The sequence below is a fragment of the Bos indicus x Bos taurus genome, chromosome 5 (genome assembly GCF_003369695.1).
Source record: "Bos indicus x Bos taurus breed Angus x Brahman F1 hybrid chromosome 5, Bos_hybrid_MaternalHap_v2.0, whole genome shotgun sequence".
NCBI lineage: Eukaryota > Metazoa > Chordata > Mammalia > Artiodactyla > Bovidae > Bos > Bos indicus x Bos taurus.
In genome coordinates, this window is record NC_040080.1 from 112683013 (window position 1) to 112707902 (window position 24890).

Below are 24890 nucleotides of genomic sequence, written 5' to 3' on the forward strand. Positions count from 1 at the left end.
AAGCCTTTGACTGTGTGGATCATAATAAACTGTGGAAAGCTTTTAAAGAGATGGAAATACCAGACCATCTTACCTGTCTCATGAGAAACATGTATGCGGGTCAAGAAGCAACAGTTAGTCTTGACCCGCATACATGTTTCTCATGAGACAGGTAAGATGGTCTGGTATTTCCATCTCTTTAAAAGCTTTCCACAGAATCTCCTTTTCATTGTCTTCTTAGGAAGTGAACACCCTGTCACAGCAACAAAAACATTTTTTAAGTATTACTTGTTAGACTTCAAGCACTGGCTTAACTTTGAGTATGTCCTGAATATTCGGTATACATGGTCAACAAATAAAGCAAAATGTAACACGCATTCCAAATTTTGTCTGCTCTTGTTAAGGATCTAATGGCCGAACTGTATGACAAATTACATGATCTTGGCATGTGTTAAGTTCAAATTAATGTAAAACAAACTAACAAGAAACTATTTCTATTTAAGTCATGTTTTTTATTATAGCTAGGCCTCAATTATCCTTCAAATGCACACTTACACTGTTATCTGATTGTTTATAATAAAGAATACTGTACCTAAAAAAAAAAAACAAGCGACAGTTAGAAGCCTGTATGGAACAACTGATTGGTTCAAAATCGAGAAAGGAGTACGGCAGGGCTGCCTGCTGTCACCCTGTTTGTTTAGCCTATACGCTGAGCACATCATGAGAAATGCCAGGCTGGATGAGTTACAAGCTGGAATCAAGACAGGCGGGAGAAACATCAGCAACCTCAGATATGCAGGCGATACCGCTCTAACAGCAGAAAATGAAGAGGAAATAAAGAGCCTCTTGATGAGGGTGAAGGTACAGAGTAAAAGAGCAGGCTTAAAAGTAAATATTAAACAAACTAAGCTCACGGCATTGGGCCCCATTGCTGCTACTGCTAAGTCACTTCAGTCGTGTCCGACTCTGTGCGACCCCACAGACGGCAGCCTACCATGCTCCCCCATCACTGGGATTCTCCAGGCAAGAATGGGCCCCATCATTTCATGGCAAATAGAGGAAAAGTGGAAGTAGTGACAGATTTCCTCTTCTTGGGCTCTAAAATCACTGTGGATGGTGACTGCACCCATGAAATCAGAAGATGTTTGCTTCTGGGCAGGAAAGCTACAACAAACCCAGACAGTGTGTTGAAAAGCTGAGATATTCCTCTGCCAACAAAAGTCTATACAGTCAACGCTGGTCTTCCCAGTAGTCATGTATGGTTGTGACAGCTGGACTGTAAAGAAGGCTGAGTGCCGAAGAACTGGCAGAAAACCAAAGAATTGATGCCTTCGTACTGGGGTGCTGGAGAAGACTCCTGAAAGTCCCTTCGACAGCAAGGAGATCAAACCAGTCAATGTTAAGAGAGATCAACCCTGAATATTCACTGGAAGGACTGATGTTGAAGCTCCAATATTTTGGTCATCTGATGCAAACAGCTGACTCATTGGAAAAGCCCCTGATGTTGGGAAAGACTGAGGGCAGAAGGAGAAGAAGGCATCAGAGGATGAGATGGCTGATGGCATCACCGATGCAATGCACATGAACTTGGGCAAACTTCGGGAGATGGTGAAGGACAGAGAGGCCTGGCATGCTACAGTCCATGGGATCGCGGAGTTGGACACGATCAGGTGACTGAACAACATCAAAATGAGTTAATATATGTAAAATGCATAGAGTATTCAGTTCAGTTCAGTTGCTCAGTCGTGTCCGACTCTTTGCAACCCCATGAATCCCAGCACACCAGGCCTCCCTGTCCATCACCAACTCCTGGAGTTCACTCAGACTCATGTCCATCGAGTCGGTGATGCCATCCAGCCATCTCATCCTCTGTCGTCCCCTTCTCCTCCTGCCCCCAATCCTTCCCAGCATCAGAGTCTTTTCCAATGAGTCAACTCTTCGCATGAGGTGGCCAAAGTACTGGCGTTTCAGCTTTAGCATCATTCCTTCCAAAGAAATCCCAGGGCTGATCTCCTTCAGAATGGACTGCTTGGATCTCCTTGCAGTTCAAGGGACTCTCAAGAGTCTTCTCCAACACCACGGTTCAAAAGCATCAAATCTTTGGCGCACATAATAAGTGCTATGTATATGCTGACTAGCATTACCAGCTATTTGTCCATTAGACTTTCTACATTCACTAAAAATAATTCTCATATCTTGAATATGAAGTAAAGCATTATGATTAGGAATAAGTAGTTTACCGTGTACATCCTTTTAACCCAATTCAGGTAACCCTACCTTTTCCAACGTTATGCATGCTTCAGTCACTCACAAAGTTTACTACAGGAGAAATGAGGAAGGGTCAAAGGAGGAAATGGCAACCCCCTCCAGTGTTCTTACCTGAGAAACCCCATGGACAGAGGAGCCTGGTGGGCTACAGTCCATGAGGTCACCAAGAGTCGGACATGATTCATGCCTGCACGCAGGGGAGAAGCAGGATTAAAGTATCCACCTCCCTTTTAAAAATGTCACTCTCCAGAATTAAATTACTTTGTGTTTGGGCCATTTAAAGTAGAATTTTAGGTTATATTCTTGGTCTAACTATTTATCACTGTGACACCTAGAGATAACTCCAGCTTCCACCCATTTAAAATATGCAATTTCCCCTCCAATTTTCTAGAGTACTCCTTTTTTTTTTTTTCCTACATGGAGACTTTTTCAAAGATATTCATTATAAGTAAGAGGCCTTCCTCTGAGTAATTCCTAATTACTGGCAGATTCACATCCCCAAGTGTTTAAAATAATTTTGAGAAGAGAAAAAAAAGAGATAAGCCTTTGCATGCTTCAAGAAATTTTGAATTCTCAGAATGCCCATTACCTAATTTTCTCAGTTCTACCTGAAGTACATGAAAAAAAAAGAGAAAGTCCATTTCCATTTACTTCATGACATACCTTGCAGTTATATGAAGAGAAAATCCTAAATGAAACATCTTCATTCACTGCTATGCCTTTTGAGCCTTTTTCTGTCCATTTAATCACTAAAACATAGTTCTAAAAATTGCGAACAGACAGTTAACTTTGTGATTCAGTATTTCTTCATGAATTGTAGCACAGACATTTCTATGCCCTTTTTCTTAAGGAAAGTATCAGATTAACACTCCCCTGAGCATGTCTTCCTATCTCTTAGTTTCAGGCTGACACACTGGACCGCACCCTTCCAACTTCGACAGGGGCATAGCACGCTCAGAGCTGAGCGGTGAGGATGCACAGCACACCCTGGGTGCCCCCACAACCCCAGCTGCCGCTGAACTGGGACCAGCGGCCCCGCCTCTGCCACGCTCATCACCCTCCTCTCGGGGTCAGGACTCAGTCACGTGTCACATTCCCGTGTCTGCACTCCACCACGGAAAAGAGAGCGTGCATAAGGCCAAGCACATCGACATCATCAGAGGGAGCTTCCAAACAAGCTTTGGGTTGTTTTTACTTTGTTTTTTCTTCATCTTCTACTTTAGTCACTGAATATGGGTGACTTGGGTGGGCAACACAACACACGCAGACACGAACGTGTACTTACAGACTCATCTGTGGGGCTGTTCAAGACCTCCTTTGAAAGACCAATAGTGAACAAAACCAGAGAACAGAAGTGAGAAACAGGTTTCCAGTGAGTCAGGAAACAAGCAAGAAGGAAAAGGGATATAACAGTATTTTTTAAATTTCTCATTAGAGAGTTCTGCAGAGACTAGTCAGCTCTTATCCAGGCAGCTTCCTCTTCCTTCTGGGCACGCAGCTGAATAGTGGTCCCTGGCTGCACTGACGATCAGATGCGGCCACCTCAGTTCTGCATGAGGGAATGTGCGTAGAAGTCATACCCCCACTTCCGGGCCTCGTGCATATGAAACATTCTTACACCCCGGTTCTCTATCTGTCATCTGCTATTTGAAATCAACCTCCAGGGTGACACTGGCTATCTGCCTGGGTAATAGCCATGTTATCTATCATCCTAGTCTGAAAGAATGTGTCTTATATACACATTCCCTGACTGATGACCAGAAACGCCAGGAAGGGTTTTATGTGAAGGAGAAATTAACTTCTTTGTGTTAAGTTGCTGAGATTTTGAAATTTCTCGGCTACAGAAGTTACCTAATATAGTTCCTGAGTATGGGTATGCTGGTAAAATATATTACTATAAGCAGAACTCAAGTTTTTTTAAAAAATGCCTTCAAAACCCACTTATCTAAGAATGTATATACACACACTTACATATACATGTACATATATTACTATTCATTTATTGAATAAATGAACACATAAAAATATAAAAAAAAACTAACATGTGAATAATACATGGGCTGGTACTGTGTCCATATGTTCACCACTAAATACACAGTTCCTAGAATGTTGCTTTACACATAGGAAGAACTCAACAAATTTTTCTAATAGGTACATATGTAATTCATCTTATGATCTCTCTTCTCTATTATTTTCCCAGGATTCTTTCTTCATACCTCTCACAATTTCAACTATCTCCTATATGAGATCATACCCTATGATTATTAGGTTATTAATCATCAGGTTAATAATTTTACTGATAAAAATCTAATTGTGATGACACTGATAATTTACTGAACACTTACATTGTGAAAGACTTTGTGCTAAGGACAATTTGTGGGTTTTTCTTCATTCCTAACAATTTCATGAAGATTCTGCAATTTTGTCTTTATTACAGAGAGGAATTTGGATAAATTAAGCTCTCGAGGAGATCACAGACAGCACATGTTAGAAAGAGATTTAATTTAGACACTATGACTCCAGTGGCAACTCAACTACCTCCCACCCTAATTAACAATAACCTGTCTCCCTAATTCTAGCTCCTTACAAGCTCAAAGAAGGTGGCCACCAGGAGTGCACTGGTGGGTATCAGGATATCAAAGCAGAGCTATGAATCTGATCAAAAGTACTTTTGTACTTTTTAAGGTCTTGTCCCCATTCAAACAAGTTTTTCATGAATGAAGTCAGGAAAGGTTACTTGTATAAAGAATGTCTTCTGAGACTAGTCCTCTCAGAAGCATAAGGACAAAGAATAGGTCAAAACCCAGACTCACGTGAAAAATATAGATAAAGTTAATTGGAAAGTTTTTCCTTGTATTACAGAGCCTGGGTTTTGAGGTCAGATGTATCTGAGTCCCAATGCCATTTTAGTCTTTCCTTAGCTTTAATACAATTGGGGCCAACTGTGATCAGTTTCCTTATCTGTAAAACAGGTTTAAAAATACACACCACATAAGGGTTGTTAGTGGAGGGCTGGTTAAATGACAACGTCCTTAAAGAACGTGACAAGAGTGAAGTAGGTAATAAGTTTTCCAAGTGGCAACTACAGTCATTAATAGAAGTAGTTTTAATAGACTATTCTATTTCTGCCACTGGGGATCACCCTAAGATTGAACTAAATATTCCAAATTGCCAAAATACTTTTTGAGAGTTTTATATCACAATATTTTTTTTTTTGGAATGTAATAGGAAACAGAAGGAAAACAAGCTAAGATGTCAACAAAAAAGAGAATAAACAGATGGAAACTTGCAAATGTAAAAGTTAGATCAGAGGTGCATAATTAAGAATACTAGAAAATATGTGTTCCTTAGAGCAGTTACAGGCAGCTTTGACAAGCCCCCCAAAAATCAAGCAGTTCAGCAAAACTCCTCCTGTCTCCTTCCCACGTCCTTCACTACAAAATCTGTGATTTAAGAAGCATGTGAAAATCACTCTGAAAAACATACGGCACATGTGTTTCTCTGAATTAACAATAGAAAAAATTAATGGATTATAATGAAAAGATTTTAGAGAAATTTTGGATATTTTACTGTTCATGAGTGATCAGAAAAGAAGCCTGAAATATCCCAAAATAATCTTAGATTTCTCACATTTTCTAACAACTTTATTAATTGTCCTTATATACTCCCTTCCTGGAGGCTTACCAGGTAGAGCAGTGGTACAGAATCTGCCTGGCAATGCAGGAGACACAGTTTCAGTCCCTGGGTTAGAAAGATCCCCTGGAGAAGGGAATGTCAACCCACTTCAGTATTCTTGCCTGGGAAATCTCATGGACAGAGGAGCCTGGTGAGTTACAGTCCATGGAGTTGCAAGAGTCAGATAGGACTTAGCGACTATAAAACAACAAATTCCCTTCCCATAGCTAATGCATCTCAGTAGACCACGCTCTTTACACAATTCTCTTGGAGCCCAGGGCCCAGGGCCACTTACCCACTGTTGATGTCATCAGTCCTGAGACTTTTCCCGAGGATATCACCATCGCTCATATATCCACCAACGTCGACTTCAGCAGACATGTCCAGGTCACTGCTTGCTTTCTCACTCATGTCAATCTGTGACATGTTTCCCAGTCGAGAGACAGCAGCTCGACGGAGAGGCGTAGTATACATGAACCTTGAGGGGTCCGTGTGGATGAATCTCCCAGTACCGCTGCGAGGGTAGCCGGCACCCAGGGACGGAGCATCTCCAGCCTGAAGTCGAGGGCATGCCTGGCCCAACCTCCAGGTCATGGGGGTGGGTCGACCTGTCAAGTTGGGTATGGTCCTGCCGTTCACTTCCGTTGTTACAGTACTGTCAAATGTTGTCTCCAGGGTGCTGTCAAATAAAATAGAGAAATCACTAGACACTGGCTCACCTGGGGCCATGAACCCAGAGTGTATGAGCACGGGAAGGCTTATGGTTGAGAGTCATTTCTTGGAGCGATGTCTACTTTCATGGAAGTCAAATTATACATTCATTTTGAGATTTCTAAACACCTCTGTATGTATCAAAATGTAGGAAAGGGCATTCGCCACAGCTTTTTCTTTTTTGCTTTCCAAGAAAGGCCATCATTACATTTTAGGTAAAACAATGTTTCATATTCTCAACTAACCGTTAATTTAACTCACTGTAGCCTTCCTGGAACTCTTCTGGAAGTTAACGACAATTAGTTTGAGAGACTCTCTAACATGCCTCCTCAGATGCATTTTAACTACAACATCAGCCATTGTTATTTAAGGCAGGCCTGAAAATCCATTTAGCAGTGATGGTGGTAGTTCAGTAGCTAATTCACTCTGAATGGGAAATTATATGAAGAGATGGTTAGGAGTAAAAAAATCACTGGATAGGTGCTGAGAGGTCACCAGTTGATTGTCGCATAAAATTTAAGCGAGAAAAGAGTAAAGGGAAACTAAAATCCCTTCTTTATCATTATAAGAAGTTAGGCGCTTGCTGTAATTTTTTCTTTACTGGCCCCCAAACAGGCAGAACTGAAGAAGACCTGTGGCTTATCTGGGTCCCACGAAGACTAGACATCGTCTCTTCTAAATTCTGCCTCAAATCTGCTATGTTTTTAACTGTTCTCATTCTTCTTGTTTCAGGGTCTTCACCTAGGAAAGTAACACAAGAATTTGTTATTCATGTCATTTATTGTGTATATATATATATGAGTTCCTTTCATCAAAACTTAAATAGGTAGAAAATTCCAAATAACTATATAATCTGAAATTATATTTTTTTGTTCTACAAACAAAATGCAAATAGAAACAAATATAATGGTAAAAATAATTATTTCAAGTGGTGATAATATAATAATATTTCTTAGGTCTGAAACTCCAGTACTTTGGCCACCTCATCCGAAGAGTTGACTCATTGGAAAAGACTCTGATGCTGGGAGGGATTGGGGACAGGAGGAGAAGGGGACGACAGAGGATGAGATGGCTGGATGGCCTCACTGATTCAATGGACGTGAGTCTGAGTGAACTCCGGGAGTTGGTGATGGACACGGAGGCCTGGCGTGCTGCAGTTCATGGGGTTGCAAAGAGTCGGACACGACTGAGCGACTGAACTGAACTGAACTGATGAGCTTAATAGTTGCAAAATGAGAGTCACCAGCTCCATGTTTCTGAGCTTAATTTAAAAATCTGCAACTAATTATTTCCATAATCGCCTATTTCAAAGTGTGCTCAGAGTAGCTGAGATAACCTTATTATGTAGCAAGTATACATTTGGATTTAGGGGAATAAGATGGAGGCCTTTTCTCATAAAGCAATATCTTTTCAAGTCTTTCAACAGACTAATGAACAAAGATTCAGAACTTGATTTGTAATTATTCCTCCACTTTCTACAGGGAACCAGACCATGCACATGTGACACCAAGAGTTGGAACAAAGTCCTAAGCATCTAATCTAGGAACAAGTCTACACATAAAATAAACAGCTCTGCCAGGGTGACAAATGCTGGCCTTATACAACCTTAACATATCATTCGGGGGCAGAGGGGGCATTAAGCCAGTTTGTTTATGGCCATGCAATAAAGTCCAGGCCAGTAACCTTTTCAAGCTGGTGAATCTGGAAATAAGGAGAACCTGAAAAGGGAGGAGAGAAATCATAGTCTCCATTTTGTTCAATGTAGCTCAGGAGTATGTCCAATGATCAGGAATTTTAAATAAAAAGAAAGAAGGAATTAAAAAAAAAGAAAAAAGGCGAGAGGAAGGGGAATGAATGAATTAAGGAGACAGAAGGTAGGAGAGGGAGGAAGAAGAAGACAAAGGAGGGGATGGCAGGGAAGGAGATGCAAAAGGGAAGGAGGGAAAAGAAAAAAACAAGAAGGAAAAGTGAAGGTAGAAAACAGTATTAAATTATTCTGTATTAAATTCCAGAATAAAGACTGTAACATAAACAAACCAAATATCTACAATCTGTTTTAAGAATATAGGTAGATAGTCAACCTGTTTGCTTTTTTTTCACAATATTTATGCCATATTAAAAAAAAATACAGAAAAATTGTACCCATTTAACATTTATATGGACTTCCCTGGTGGCTCAGACAGTAAATTGTCTGTCTACAATGTGAGAGACCTGGGTTCTATCCCTGGGTTGGGAAGATTCCCTGGAGAAGGAAATGGCAACTCACTCCAGTACTCTTGCCTTAAAAATCCCATGGATGGAGGAGCTTGGTGCAGGCTACTGTCCATGGGGTCACAAAGAGTTGGGCATGAATGAGCGATTTCACTTTCTTTCTTTAACATCTATAGAGCATTTAACACCTATAATAGAAACTCACCATTGGTGGGGACATCAAAGATTCTCTGGCCTTACCTCTCAGCCAATGAAGGAACAAATCTTTGTCTCACTAGTCAGGTGGCCATGTGTATCTATCTGAAACCTCTAAGATTAGAAAGACTTCCTCTTCTCCAGTAAGAGCTGGTTCTTTCCAATATTAGACTAATTAGATCTAATTATAAAAACAACTCTGAGGATGAGTAATAATTTGTCTCCATTTAACTTCCACCCAGGGATCCCCATAACTCTGAAACCAAGAGAGCAACTTTACACTATTTTACCATGGTGGGCCCTCAAAAAGACAACTGCTAATTCCGTGGTCAGCCACACATTACTACCTTGTTCGTTTTTCTTCATTCTGGGTGATTGTCAAAGCAACCACCATTCTTCTGCCAGTCTGAAAATCTCTTCCTTTTAATTTACCAATTATTTGAACTGTTGACATATGATTAATAACTGTATTATTATTTTAAACTTAGAAAATATTGAGAAACTTCCCTAATTAACTATATGGAAGTTGCATGCATGTGTACACACACACACACACACACACACACACAGAGGAATGTTACTCAGTCATAAAAAGAATGAAATAATGCCATTTGTAGCAACAAGCATGAACTTAGAAATTATCATACTATGTTAAATAAATCATATAGAGAAAGACAAATATCATATGATACCACTTATATGTGGAATGTAAAAGAAATGATACAAATAACTTATTTACAAAATAGAAGCTGACATAGAAAGCAAACTGCTGTTGCTGCCGCTAAGTCACTTCAGTCGTGTCCAACTCTGTGCGGCCCCATAGACGGCAGCCCACCAGGCTCCCCCGTCCCTGGGATTCTCCAGGCAAGAACACTGGAGTGGGTTGTCATTTCCTTCTCCAATGCATGAAAGTGAAAAGCGAAAGTGAAGTCGCTCAGTCGTGTCTGACTCTTCGCGACCCCATGGACTGCAGCCTACCAGGCTCCTCCATCCATGGGATTTTCCAGGCCAAGAGTACTGGAGTGCGGTGCCATAGAAAGCAAACTAATGGTTATCAAATGGGAAAGGTTGAAGGGGATAAATTAGGAATTTAGGAATTTGGGAGTAAAATATACACACTACTATATATATAAAGTAAACAAGGACCTACTGTATAGCACAGGGTACTTCACTCAATATTTAGTAATAACCTGTATGGGAAAAGAATCTGAAAAAACTATGTGAGTATGCATACATTATATGTGTGTGTGTGTATATATATATATATAAATTGAATCACTTTGTTGTACACCTGAAAACAACACATTGTAAATCAACTCTACTTCAATAAAAAAAGAAATAAAAAAGTCGCCCATTGTATCCTCATGCACATGGCATAAACTTTTCCAATCCTAATCCATGTGATTTCTAACCTAGGAGATTAATATGTGTTTAAATATCAGAACTGTATTTAACTTAGCCGTTAAGACTCTAATTACACCTTCTCCAGAAATTCTTCCTATTCTCCTCTTCATAAATACAACACAGCATATTTGAGAAATGGTTATAAAGAAGTCTATCTCTTATTTCCAAATAATCTGGCAGAACCCTGAAGGAAAAGGAAGGATTTATAAGAAAAATCTTAAAGGGTGACTACAGCCATGAAATTAAAAGACTCTTGCTCCTTGGAAGAAAAGTTATGACAAACCTAGATAGTGTATTAAAAAGCAGAGATATTACTTTGCCAAAAAAGGTCTGTCTAGTCAAAGCTATGGTTTTTTCCAGTAGTCATGTATGGATGTGAGAGTTGGACCATAAAGAAGGCTGAGCACCGAAGAATTGATACTTTAGAACTGTGTTTTAGAAGAGTGTTGGAGAAGACTCTTGAGAGTCCCTTGGACTGCAAGGAGATCAAACCAGTCAATCCTAAAGGAAATAATCCTGACTATTCATTGGAAGGACTGATGGTAAAGTTCCAATACTTTGGCCACCTGATGTGAGGAGCCAACTAATTAGAAGAGACCCTGATGCTGGGAAAGACTGAAGGCAAAAGGAGAAGAGGGTGTCAGAAGATGAGATGGTTAAATAGCATCATGACTCAATGTACATGAGTTTGAGCAAACTCTGTAGATAGAGGAGGACAGGGAAGCCTGGTGTGCTGCAGACCATGGGGTTGCAAAGAGTCGGACACAACTGAGTGATTGAACACAACAGAAAAAAATATCATTACAGTCATAGGAAAGGCAGAGGTAAAGAAGGGGTTTTACTAAAAGTGGCAGAAAAAAAGTAATAGTGAAGGACGAGACCAAACCGGAGACACACTAAAGTTAACACTGATGTGGTGGTATATCTAACACGTCACACAGTAGAGAAGCCGATGATTCTAAGTGGTGGTAAGAGAGCAAGAGTCTTAAGAAAGTGTTTCAGAATGGGAGAAAATAATAGCAAATGAAGCAACTGACAAACAACTAATCTCAAAAATATACAAGCAACTCCTACAACTCAATTCCAGAAAAATAAATGACCCAATCAAAAAATGGACCAAAGAACTAAATAGACATTTCTCCAAAGAAGACATACAGATGGCTAACAAACACATGAAAAGATGCTCAACATCACTCATTATTAGAGAAATGCAAATCAAAACCACTATGAGGTACCATTTCATGCCAGTCAGAATGGCTGTGATCCATAAGTCTACAAGCAATAAATGCTGGAGAGGGTGTGGAGAAAAGGGAACCCTCTTACACTGTTGGTGGGAATGCAAACTAGTACAGCCACTATGGAGAACAGTGTGGAGATTCCTTAAAAAACTGGAAATAGAACTGCCTTATGACCCAGCAATCCCACTGCTGGGCATACACACTGAGGAAACCAGAATTGAAAGAGACACATATACCCCAGTGTTCATCGCAGCACTGTTTATAATAGCCAGGACATGGAAGCAACCTAGATGTCCATCAGCAGATGAATGGATAAGAAAGCTATGGTACATATACACAATGGAGTATTACTCAGCCACTAAAAGAATACATTTGAATCAGTTCTAATGAGGTGGATGAAACTGGAGCCTATTATACAGAGTGAAGTAAGCCAGAAAGAAAAACACCAATACAGTATACTAACACATATATATGGAATTTAGAAAGATGGTAACACTAACCCTGTATATGAGACAGCAAAAAAGACACTGACGTATAGAGCAGTCTTTTGGACTCTGTGGGAGAGGGAGAGGGAGAAGGTGGGATGATTTGAGAGATTGGCATTGAAATGTATAATATCGTATATGAAACGAGTTGCCAGTCCAGGTTCGATGCATGATACTGGATGCTTGGGGCTGGTGCGCTGGGATGACCCAGAGGGACGGTATGGGGAGGGAGGAGGGAGGAGGGTTCAGGATGGGGAACACGTGTATACCTGTGGCGGATTCATTTTGATACATGGCAAAACCAATACAATATTGTAAAGTTAAAAAATAAAATTAAATTAAATTTAAAAAAAAAAAAGAAAGTGTTGAGATGACTTTTACTGGAGGGAGTAAAGAAAGAACAATATTGCCCTTGTACAAGTTTCCCAAAATATACCTTTATATGTATCCTGTCACCAAGCCCTTTCCCTCAGGGAGAACTTTCACATTGCAATCAAACTGCATTTCAATCACCTACCTGCCAATTTCTTAATATTAATAACACTGATATTTGAATTACTTTCAACATTTTTTACATAAACTTTAAGAACACTATATTTTCAGACATTCCATTTTCACTCATCATTTTTTTTAAACACCTTTATCACATTTTAAGTTTCCTTCTTCCAATCCAGCAGGCATCTTAAGTGTTTGGATTCTTCCCACTGAATCCATTGCTTGTTTACACAGCTTCCCTCATGTTTCAAAACCATCACCTCTCTCCCTCCTCTGGTTTTTCTCCTCATGACATCCACTCATGACACTGCACCACTCATAACCATCAGACAAATGGACATTTCCTCCTAGCACTAACTGAGCAGAACATAATCGCTGCCTCATTCACGTCAGGAAAGATAATAACCAAATCAAAATTTATTGCAGTAAATGTTCTCAATGACCCACAAAAGGCAAGATAAAGTTAAATGTACTTGCAAACCCCCTAAGGATGGCACGAACTTGAAACAGCCTGTAAATTTGTATCCAAGTGATGTCTAGAGAAATAGTGGTGGGGAGAGAATGTCAACCTAAAAGGTAAAATATAAAAGCACAAATAATATGAAATATTTAGTTACAAAAGTTAGAAAAAAATGCATTTAGTGAGAAATGTATTTAGTCACAAAAATGTATTCCGTTTCATTTTTATAACCTTAAATCTAGCTATTATTCCTGAAGGAAGCCTCTTAAGTGTCAGACAAAATAGTAAAGGCTTATACACACATTTTCCAGAAGGCCATAGTCTGAAATTCACTTTGAGTTTTCAACATTAGTGTGAACTGTTTTCTCTTGGCTTGTAATATCTCTTCTCTGAGCAGGACACAGAATAACTGGCTTAGTTTGGTGCTTCTGAATCTTTACCTAACGGCAGACAGACCATTTAAACTGTGTGGTCCTGCTGTTATTTTTCAGGCTTTAATTACATGAATTGTACATGAACACTGCCAGTCCTGTTATCTTTTAGGAGGAAAACAAATTATATATTAATGAACCTTCAGTTCAGTTCAGTTCAGTCACTCAGTCGTGTCCGACTCTTTGTGACCCCATGAATTGCAGCACGCCAGGCCTCCCTGTTCATCACCAACTCCCGGAGTTCACTGAGACTCATGTCCATCGAGTCAGTGATGCCATCCAGCCATCTCATCCTCTGTTGTCCCCTTCTCCTCCTGCCCCCAATCCCTCCCAGCATCAGAGTCTTTTCCAATGAGTCAGCTCTTAATAACCTTATTCACAGAGAATTATATCTTCTACAATAGCCATATTACAAACATTATTTTTTAGAGTTTAGCTGTCTGATTTATTTGGAGAAATCACCTTGGTTTTTGTGGATTACCCCCAACAGGGAGTTGGATACAACATTTTTCAACTCATCAGGGTAAATCAGACACATTAGGGGGCAAAAATAGCAAAATATAACTAGCAGTTTTACTAGTTATCTTTTAAATATTCTCCTATATAGTTATAACACAAACCCTAGTCTATCTGATTTATTAGAATATATAAGAATAAAGAATTGAACTCAGGGATCTCTGCCTAAAAACTAACTTGGAAGAGGCCATTTTGAGTCAGAAGCAGAACCCAGTTAAGCACCTGGCAGAAACCCTGAAATTCCTGTGTGCTATGGGCTCGGATATATTTACCAACTTAAAATGCATCATTATTTAGGGAATTGCCTTGCAATGCTTCATTATCCTGATATGATTATTCATATCAGAGCTGTTTGAATAAACTCTTCCTCTCACTTTCTCATCTGCATTTTTGAATACTGGCATCTGTTGGGGGAGAAAAAAGCCTTACGGAGAACAATCCCATAAATACAATTAGCAGATACTCTGTTTAAGAACCATATACGACACAGACACCTATGGAGAGCTGACCCTCTGACAGTAATGCTCCAAGTTATTTATGCACAAAAAGGCATGTGTCATATACACACCCACCCACAGCCTGCTATAATTGAACAGAACAACCAACACACGCTGTCAGAAGACTTCACTCTGGTCGTATCTTTGAAAATACTTACATGAGAGGTACTCAGAACAAGATAAATGCTACCACTTTCAAGGTATGATTTGAATCACATCACAAATGTGATTTGATTCTACCCTTTCAGAGTATCAAGAGAAGAAAAAGGAGTCTTAATTCTTAAGACTCCTTTTCTTGCCTTTTTCTGGATGCAGTTTTTTGTTTTGTTTTGTTTGTTTGTTTGTTTTTATGAGAAGCTTTCATCACAGAAATCACACAATGGTGAAGAAGTAAATCTTCAGTGTTTGATCATCTAGGGTATTGAGATTCAGAAATCACCATTCCTTCGACTGCAGAAACATTCTTCTTCTAAAGCTAAACTGACATGCAAAATGGAGCGATATTTGCCTCTGCTGTCTCTCTAAGCTTTCTTCTTCTAAAGCTGATTCACTGAGATTCCAGAAAATCTCATAAAACCTCTTGTAACAGGAAGGTCTACAAACAGAATAAAAGCAAACCTATATTTGGCATCAGCTGAATGAATCAGAAACAAAGAGATCACTGGTCTGGTTTAATTCTTGTGATTATAAGGGGTTCTATATGAAGGCCTTTGTGGAAATAAACACACTGATATAAAAGAGGATGTGGTCAATGGTTAAACACTTAAGAGTTTTTGAAGAAGGCACCCTATGATATAAATATGGTACAGTAGAGCACTGGATTTAAAGTATCTCACTTCGCTTTCATATAGTTTACCTATTCAGGCAGGTGGCGAACTAAAGAGTTACTTCAGACTTATTCATACCTAGTTAACTGAAGATTATATCAGAAGTTACTCCTAACAACCATGTCATCAAAAAGGCCTAGTTTGTAAAGCATCAGAACAGTTCACACTCATCTACATAGTGATTTGAACAGTTACAATGTACACACTCCTAAATATTTTTTGTCCAACACTTTTTAAAAAGTAGTCAAGCTGTCAGAAGAGACTTCTGCATTTCTGGAAGTCTAACTAGAACGCATGGTGCTTGTCACTGAGGTACAAAGCCATCCTTCAGACACCAGGGAGGCAGCAGGAAAAAGTTGACTGCACAAAAATATTGAGCCACGAGCTCCATCATTCTTCATTTCAAATCTGTGGTGAGGTCACCTTGAGAGAAGTTGAACAAATAGGCCCTACTGAAGACTAAGTAAAAAGCACATTTGGAGTTTTAAATCGTGAACACTTAATTATGGCTATCTAGACTCTGAGCCAGTAATGCCCAGGGCAGGTGCTTGCTATTCACTTTCTCCATGTAGACTTTACAACTACTTCTCATAGTTCAGTTTGCCAAAGACAATCATTTCAAGACACGAGGAATTTAAAATTCTTTTGAGTCACGGTGGTTTAAAAAAAAAAAAAAGTCAGTAGGAAGAACAGAAGCTCTATGGCTCATGCAAAAGGGCAGCTCCTTAAAACTCCATCCTCCTTTCAGGAGCAGACCCAACTTACCTAACAAGTCAGTGTAAAGGGCCTCTTCCAGATCGCCCAGCATCGTCAGGATGACATCTTCATCCAGATGGGCTGTGCCTTCCCGCAGGCAGCTTTCTCCCTCCTCCTCAGCCCAGCTCCGGCTGAGGCTGCCGGGCCTGGAGGACACATTTTCATCTTCAGACCGGCTGTCTTCATCGCTCTCACCTTCTAAGCCTCTTCTGGAAGTCCACTCCTCTAAGTTCTCACTGCCTGAGCGGCTGGTGGGCAGAAGGCTCCAGGCCCCAGGGAGGCTTGTGTGGTACAGGGACTGCACAGAGCGGGACGAGCACCTGGAGAGCGAGCGCCTCTCTGCATAGCTGGATTCCCTCTGGCTGGCCTTGGCGGCATTTCCAAACCAGTTGGAAATGCGCACAGCAGGGCGCCTCTCCCCCTCACTGGTGAGGGACAGACTGGTCAGAGATTTCTGCTTCTGAAGACAAGCTCTCTTTGGCCTTACTTCTTTGCTCCGAAACACAGAGAGTTCAGCCGGCCGCTGCATGGCTCTCTTTATTGGCTTCTTTTTCAGTTAGACTTCATATTGTCTTTCTGCACAGAGATGTCAACTGGCCCTTTTGCTTATAATTAACACATGCACTTCAAGAAAAGCCCAGAATCTAACATTCACGTTAGATTCTAGAGCTGTAGCACAATCAATGAGTTGCCCACAATTCAGCTTGCCACGTCATTGCCCTCATCAGCAGTACTCACAAACATTTTGCTTGGACATATCGGAAGCAGAAGAGAGTTCACCAGACACTTCTCCAGCTGCAAAGTAGCACAGGAAGCCAACCACGTTTTCCAATCTTCATCCAATCACATGTCTCAGCAGGGAGATGGGTCCACATTTCCCTCTATCGCTTCTGTATTCCCAAACGCGAGGAAGTGAAGCACAAGCACCCCAGATGTCTCTGCCTGTGCTTTTTTTTTTCCCTGTCTCTCACCAGCCCTTCACTGATCTGGGTCTGCAGCCCTTAACTCTAGAGGAACTGACACGGTGTAGCATGCACAGCCTCCTCATCAGAGCCCTGTAAGAGCAGATTAAGCACCAAAGCCAGCCCTGCACGAGCCTCTCGTGTTTGAGTATTCCACCTGCATTCGCAGATCTACGGCTCTTCCTTGCTGCTGCAGTGGATGCTGCTGGCTGCCATGGCAGCAAACATCCTGCTAAATTAAAGCAGAGGCACGGAAGCGGCTGTCCAGCCTGGCATGCCACAGGTTTCAAAGCCAAGCCTGAATGAGATGCTACACGATTAACCCTCTTCACATTTAAATCACTCTAGGCTACCCCGCCTCAGATACAGAGGCACGCGCGTGCGCGCACGCACACACACACACACACACACACACACACACACACACACTTATTCACTCTTACACATAACACACTCCACGACACTGAGAATGACAGACTAATTCTCCATAGCTGCAGGCAGCCGAAGCAGGCAGATCTGTCTTCTGAATGTTGGGATTCGTGCTACAAAAGCACAAATCAAATTCAAGAGTGTAAAGGACCTAAAAAACACTCTCCACCGGCAGGCAGATAATGGTTTAAAGGGAAAGACTTCACCTTCTCTTTTAAAGAGCAAATTCAAGGGCTTTTTATTTTGAGGATATTTAGTATTATACAATCCTACTGTACAATAAAAATCAAGATTTCTTCCTATAAAAATAGCAAAAAATAAAACCTTTAAAAGTTTTTTTTTTTTTTTTTAATTTTGAGAAGGGATATTTTTACTCAAAGCATATAATTGAGAGTTAATGGCTAAGTGTGTGGAAGACAGTGACGTGCCAAAAACATAAAATGTATATTATGTTTTCTGACATGGAACATTTTTCCTAGTCTATTCTATAAACCTATCACTTTGTAATCTGTGTAAGATATTTATTTTTAATCTTTTGATAAAAAGCAGAAAACCTAAAGGGTAAGTTTCTTGTATTTATCTTGCACTGGTTACAATTGCCATCCTGAAATTCTGATTTTAGGAAGACTTTGAAAATACTTATCAAGTGTAGTAGAGACCATGTTCTACTGAGAGTTAATGAGAAGAGTATCAAGGAAAAGCTTATGAGATTGTTTCTGTCCGTAAACATTCCTCTCCAAAAGGGGGAAGCATGGAGAAACAGATTAAAATATTTGTGTCATTCAAAGTGATATAATTCCCTAGCACATAATTTTCTGAGCTAAAATGATCTAATTAATTCTGATTTTTCACCTCATATTGCTAACTTCAACTAGGTGTTGTTGTATTTGCTCGGTCATGTCAGATTCTTTTGCAACCACATGGACTGTAGCCCAGCAGGCTCCTCTGTCCATTGGATTCACCAGGTAAGAATACTGGAGTGGATTGCCATTTCCTTCCCCAAGGGATCTTCCTGACCCAGGGATCGAGCCCTTGTATCCTGCATTAGCAGGTGGATTCTTTACCACTGAACCACCAGGGAAGACCAAAGCTGGGGGTAGGGGGATGCCCGATCTTCTAACTATATAAATTATCATTACAATGTACACTGCCTACACCTTTACATAGATAACAACTTACTTTGCAAAATAATTGTTTCTTACGCTCAAGCTCAAGAGGGACCACGAGTACACAGATACATAAAAGAGAATCAGATGGAAAGAATGGCAATTATTTGTGATAAAAAATTTTGAGACTAAATGAACCTGTGAATTTTAAGTACAGATTCTCAATTCTCCACTCATCAAAAATAAATTATGTTTATATAAAATGTGCTTAAGTCTCCCCTGCTGGCTCAGTGGTAAAGAATCCACCTGCTAATGCTAGAGCCTCAGGTTTAGTCTCTGATGCTGGTAGATCCCACCTGCTGCACGCAGAGCAACTAAGCACCACAACTCTTGACTCTGTGCCTAGAGCCTGGGATTGGCAACTACTGAAGCCCGCCTGCCCCAGAGTCTGTGCTCTGCCACAAGAGGAGCCACCCAACTGGGAGCTCACACACTGAAACTAAAGAGCAGCCCTGCTGGCGGCAGCCAGAGAAAAGCCCGTGCTGCAACAAAGACCTAGCACAGCCAGAGATAAATAAATATATAAATATATCGTGTTTAAATAAAATAAGGGTACAAAGGCTAAATCACAGAAACCGAAAACTGTCCTTCTACGACATCATTTTATAAAGTGTTTTTTTTAAAGATTAGAATGCTACTCCACTTTGGAGTTTTGTTTTGCTTTGTTCTTTCTTCACTTGGAGTTATTGTGATCCAGTGAATCACTAGATTACAAGACCAGAGTAAATTTGCTAAGGTTAGAAAACATTAATTTGTTTGATAGGTATTATGCTGAAGTACACATGTAGCATCTTCTAAAGTCTTACAGATTCACCAAAAATGGAATTCTTATGCTTTAGGCATTAACAGTTGAGCATATATAAGTAAAAGCAATAATGATGCCCTCTCTTTATACAAGGAAACTTGTGTACCAGTCAGCTTAGACCAGCGGTTCTCAAACCTAAATGTTCAGAACCTCTCTGAGGGTTTATTACAACTTACCTGGCGGTGCCCCATCCCCAGCCCTATTCATTCAGACAGTCTGAAAGGAGCTTGAGACGTTGCATGTCTAACGTATTCCTAGGTGATGTAGTAGATACTGCTGGCTCTGGAACCCCACTTTAAGAACTTATAGGCTGAGACTAGTGGTTTTCAACTGGGTCCTCCTGAGGGGACATTTAGCAGAATTAGGAGACAGTTTTGTTTGTCACAAATGGGGATGTGGTGTTTCTGACACCTTGGAGAAGAGGCCAATGACGCTGCTACACACACTACAATGACAGGGAACCTCCTCCCACCTGACAAAGAATTATGCAGACTGCATGTCAGTGGTTCGTTCCAAGGCTGAGAAATTCTGGCTTAGATTAAGTTATACTGTATTTATAAATGATTTAGAAATGTCAGTGGCTTACAGTAACAAAGATGCACTTTTGCTCACATTAATGTCCACTCTACGTTGGCTGCAGTTCTGATCCAGGTACCCTTCATACTAAGAGCCATACTAAAAGAACAACTTCCCATAGTTGGGGAGAAGAAGGAAAAAGAGATGAGAAATACCAGATTCTGCTCAAGAATGGCTCATGTCATTTTTCCATTCATAATTACTGGTCAAACGAATCCACATGGTCCATTCTGATTCAGTGGGGCAAAACATATAATCTTCCTGTAGGAGTGAATTTAGGAAGAGGTGGCTAAGTCCACTGGATTAAGTAACGAGAAGCTGGTTATTTTGAAGACATAATCCTAATAGAGAAAAGCATTAAAAGGGCATTTGTGTTTGTTTCTTTGTTTAAAGACACTGTCAACTTGTAGTTATAGTAGTTCTTCCTCTGGGAACTATATCCTTAAGTCCTTAAGTCTACCCTGAACAACAGCTGGGAACCTAATTATTGCTTCTCTAGAGGCAGTTATCTCTTCTTGCTTTGGGAGTACATTTAAACATGGGTGTATTCATATATATTTATATTAAACTGTTTAAATGTACATTACACAAGGTGGAAGAGGAAGCCTCAGGGCATAATAGACAAACACCCCCAATCAATGATGAAGATGTGAATCACTCTAATTTAGCCAATACCTCACATAAAACATAGCTACTACAATGTTCTGAGAAGGAATGTTTTTGAGCTCTTTAGTAAGCATAATTATAAAGTAACTATTTAAGTAGAAGATCTAAACTGATTTAAAATGACCCAAGCTTGATCATCTTAGTTTTTATAAATGTCCAAGAAAGAGGCAAGATAAATAATCATTTACAAAGATCTTAATATGAAGTATTTCCCATTATTCAATACAAAGTCTGGAAAGTCAGAAAAAGACACATGTAACCATTAGTTTATCTCTCTGTTTAATCTAAATTCCTACTTCCTGAATCCATCCAATTATTTAATTAAGTTTTTACAAATGATATATTAGCTTTGCTGATTCTGTTTCAGTTTGGCATCTACCATCATTTTTTAGTTGAATATAAATTCTAGATAAAGGTGAAAAAGTGGATTAAATAAATGTGATACACATTGGTAGACAGCCTTATGCAAAACAAGGGACATGTGTAGATGTATGTACTAAAAAATATCTAAAAACTTTCTAAATGATTCCACTGAAATGGAAAGTAAAGCCCACTTAGCATCTGGCAGAATCTCTTGGCACTTGATGAAAGGGATGGGTTCTGCGGCCAAATTCTTTTTGTCAATGAAATAAAGAATAAAACCCAAGCCAAGCAGTAAAATCTAAACCGCTATTTCAGCTGAACTTGTAATACTGAGAGGATGGCATGACTCCTAAAGGACAGGCTGGAAGCAAGAAGCTTACTCACTCTGTGTCACAAATTTCATGAAACGCATCACCTGACTGCAATACTTAATAGAAACATCATCATCAGATTGGGTGAGTATTACTAGTTTGCTCCCCAAGAACATGAGAAACAATAGGAAACTTGAGAGAAATACATAGAGACTTTGGAGGGATATAAGGTTTCCAAACTGTAAAAGTCTTGGGCTTTCTCTAGAAAATGCTATTTTATTGAGTGTCATGCATTTCTGACATTTATATTTACACCTCAATTTAACTACATTTCTAACTTCTGGTACCATTTAATCATGAAGACACTGTTCTTATTAACTCACATGAGTTATATAGCAAGCTGAGCTTCCTAGGTAACTTAGGGAATCCCTCTAACAAGTCTGCTTTTCAAAATGAACCATTCAGGTTTGCTCCTTAACAGTATCAGAGAACTTTACAGGTCATGCCTCTCACAGGTCACGCAGTAGAGGTGCTTTTAATGTTTGTTTAAGCAGACGGGGATTTTCTTGGGTAACACAACGTAAAAGTGCAGGGAAGAAGGAAGAGCGAGTTTCTGACATGGCTTGTTCAAGAGCTCAGACATTGACCTAATTCTCTCCTACTTCAGGTTCTGTTTTCTCTACATTTGTTTCACGGGAGGTGAAGGTAACTGCCAGCACCTCCAAGCTTTCTTTTGATTAACTTAGGATCTAGTGGAAAAACACAGGTCTCTTTCCTAACAGTCAGGTAAAGTTCTGAGACTGATTCTCACTGGTTCCAATTCAACTGACTTGGGTCACATGTCCACCCCTGAAAGAGTCACTGTGGTCAACAGAATGGGTTGTTCTGAAAGGATCTGCTTGGATAAATTTCATCTGAACCATATGAACGAAGGTTGATGAGGCTGTGGTTGGTTCCCAAAAAGAAAATCAAGGCACTGTTTTTAGAAGATGTGGCAATGCGGTCAGGTAAGACTGTACCAGGACATCATGTCCACTGTGAAGCCAATGATATTTAATATACAGAGCTTCTAACTTGATTGAGCCCCTTTCTAAATAATGCAATTTTGTATATTTAAAATTATTTTCAGGCTTTTCCAAATTGTATAGCCTCTAAAAATTCACAAAATCTGATCTTATCCAGCCAAGACTAACTGCATCAGAGGAGTTCTATATTATTTACATGTATGAGGTCCCCATAGCAACATTTAGCAGTAAAGGTTCAACAATAACATGAGCATTGAAACTGTGGGTTAAGAAAATCCCAAATGTGCTCAGTTTTACAACAATAAATAGATGAACATAGTAAGGTAAGTAATTTTTTTTCAAATTTTTTTTTCATTGAAGTTGCTTTTTCCTGGAATATTATATACTGATTTCTTTATCCATTAGAATTCTACTGTACACATGTGATCTTCTTTTAAGCCCTAAATAAATCTTTACAGCAAAGTTAGTTGTTCCCATAAGTCTAGTAATTCAATTATTCATGGTGTTAAACTTTGTCTCTTATTCCTCTATAGGAGAACTCATGTCTTAGTCATGTTTGTTTTCCTAGTCTTTGGCATGCTTGGCATTTATAAAGTACCGGTGATGATTATGGAATATAAACCATATCTCACAACAATCCTGTGAGTTTATTAAGCATAATTATAGTCACCTCATAAAAAAAAGGGAACCAAGAAACAGTTCAAACCGCTAAATAATAGCAGTGCAAAAGCCAGAATTATTTTTTTCTACTTCCTAGAACATTTACCTTCTCATATCTCACACTGTCTTTGAAGAAGTTTTCTATGGGCCAGTCTAAGGTATGGCTTAGCAATAAAATCCAGTGTTTGTGTACTTTGTGGTTTCTGTAGCAATAAGAGAAATCAGAAAGAGAAAGAAAGTGGTGGAAAGGATCGAGAAAAGTTGTTTTTTTTATTATGATTGGAGAGAGAGCAGCATCCTGTGGGCTATAGAGTGATTTGGTATAGAGGGAGATATTAAAGAGGTAGAAAAGAAACTAATTCAAGTAAAAGTGGAGTAAACAGATATACAAGCTGACCATTGGAAAAGACCCTGATGCTGGGAAATATTGAAGGCAGGAGGAGAAAGAGACAACAGAGGATTAGATAGTTGGATGGCATCACTGACTCAATGGACATGAGTTTGAGCAAGCTCTGGGAGATAAAACAGGGATGCCTGGCGTGCTGCAGTCCATGGGGTCACAAAGAGTTGAACACGACTTAGCAACTGGACAACAACAAATAAGTATAAATGCTGGGCATGGGTAGGTATGGTGGCAGGGGTTTGTGAATTTTTTTTTCTCTGCTTAAGTGGTATTAGAGATTTGAGAAGCAGAGAAAAGGTATAAAATTGTCATCCAAAACCTTGAGATTGTTCTTAGATGACAAAAAAGAGTAAATGCACCAGAGAAATATAGAATGATTGCCAGGCAGCATTAATTACTCAGTTGAGGTTGGTGGTCATGAATGTAAAGCCAATCACATCAACATGTCATGTGTTTTTCTCCAGGTTCATTCATTGCTGGTATAGACTAGGTGGAGATTTGAATGTCACTAGGTCAGGAAGCAAGTTTGAACTGGACATGGAACAACAGACTGGTTCCAAATAGGAAAAGGAGTACGTCAAGGCTGTATATTGTCACCCTGCTTATTTAACTTATATGCAGAGTACATCATGAGAAATGCTGGACTGGAAGAAACACAAGCTGGAATCAAGATTGCCGGGAGAAATATCAATGACCTCAGATATGCAGATGACACCACCCTTATGGCAGAAAGTGAAGAGGAACTCAAAAGCCTCTTGATGAAAGTGAAAGAGGAGAGTGAAAAAGTTGGCTTAAAGCTCAACATTCAGAAAACGAAGATCATGGCATCTGGTCCTATCACTTCATGGGAAATAGATGGGGAAACAGTGGAAACAGTGTCAGACTTTATTTTTTGGGCTCCAAAACCACTGCAGATGGTGACTGCAGCCATGAAATTAAAAGATGCTTATTCCTTGGGAGGAAAGTTATGACCAACCTAGATAGCATATTCAAAAGCAGAGACATTACTTTGCCAACAAAGGTCCGTCTAGTCAAGGCTATGGTTTTTCCTGTGGTCATGTATGGATGTGAGAGTTGGACTGTGAAGAAGACTGAACACCGAAGAATTGATGCCTTTGAACTGTGGTGTTGGAGAAGACTCTTGAGAGTCCCTAGGACTGCAAGGAGATCCAACCAGTCCATTCTGAAGAAGATCAGCCCTGGGATTTCTTTGGAAGGAATGATGCTGAAGCTGAAACTCCAGTACTTTGACCACCTCATGTGAAGAGTTGACTCATTGGAAAAGACTCTGATGCTGGGAGGGATTGGGGGCAGGAGGAGAAGGGGACAGCAGAGGATGAGATGGCTGGATGGCATCACTGACTCGATGGACGTGA

At 39.9% G+C, this 24890-nt stretch overlaps 1 protein-coding gene across 4 annotated transcripts in view; it reads right to left on the reverse strand.

The window, feature by feature from the left end:
* NAV3 (neuron navigator 3) overlaps positions 1 to 24890 on the reverse strand; it is a 382845-nt gene that overhangs the window by 162933 nt on the left and 195022 nt on the right. For all 4 annotated transcript variants that reach the window (XM_027543298.1, XM_027543301.1, XM_027543299.1 and 1 more), the window contains exons 10-11: positions 7266 to 7374; positions 6218 to 6601 (exon numbers count right to left, since the gene is read on the reverse strand). In XM_027543298.1, coding sequence (XP_027399099.1) covers positions 6218 to 6601; positions 7266 to 7374 — 493 coding nt within the window. The remainder of the gene's footprint in view (positions 1 to 6217; positions 6602 to 7265; positions 7375 to 24890) is intronic.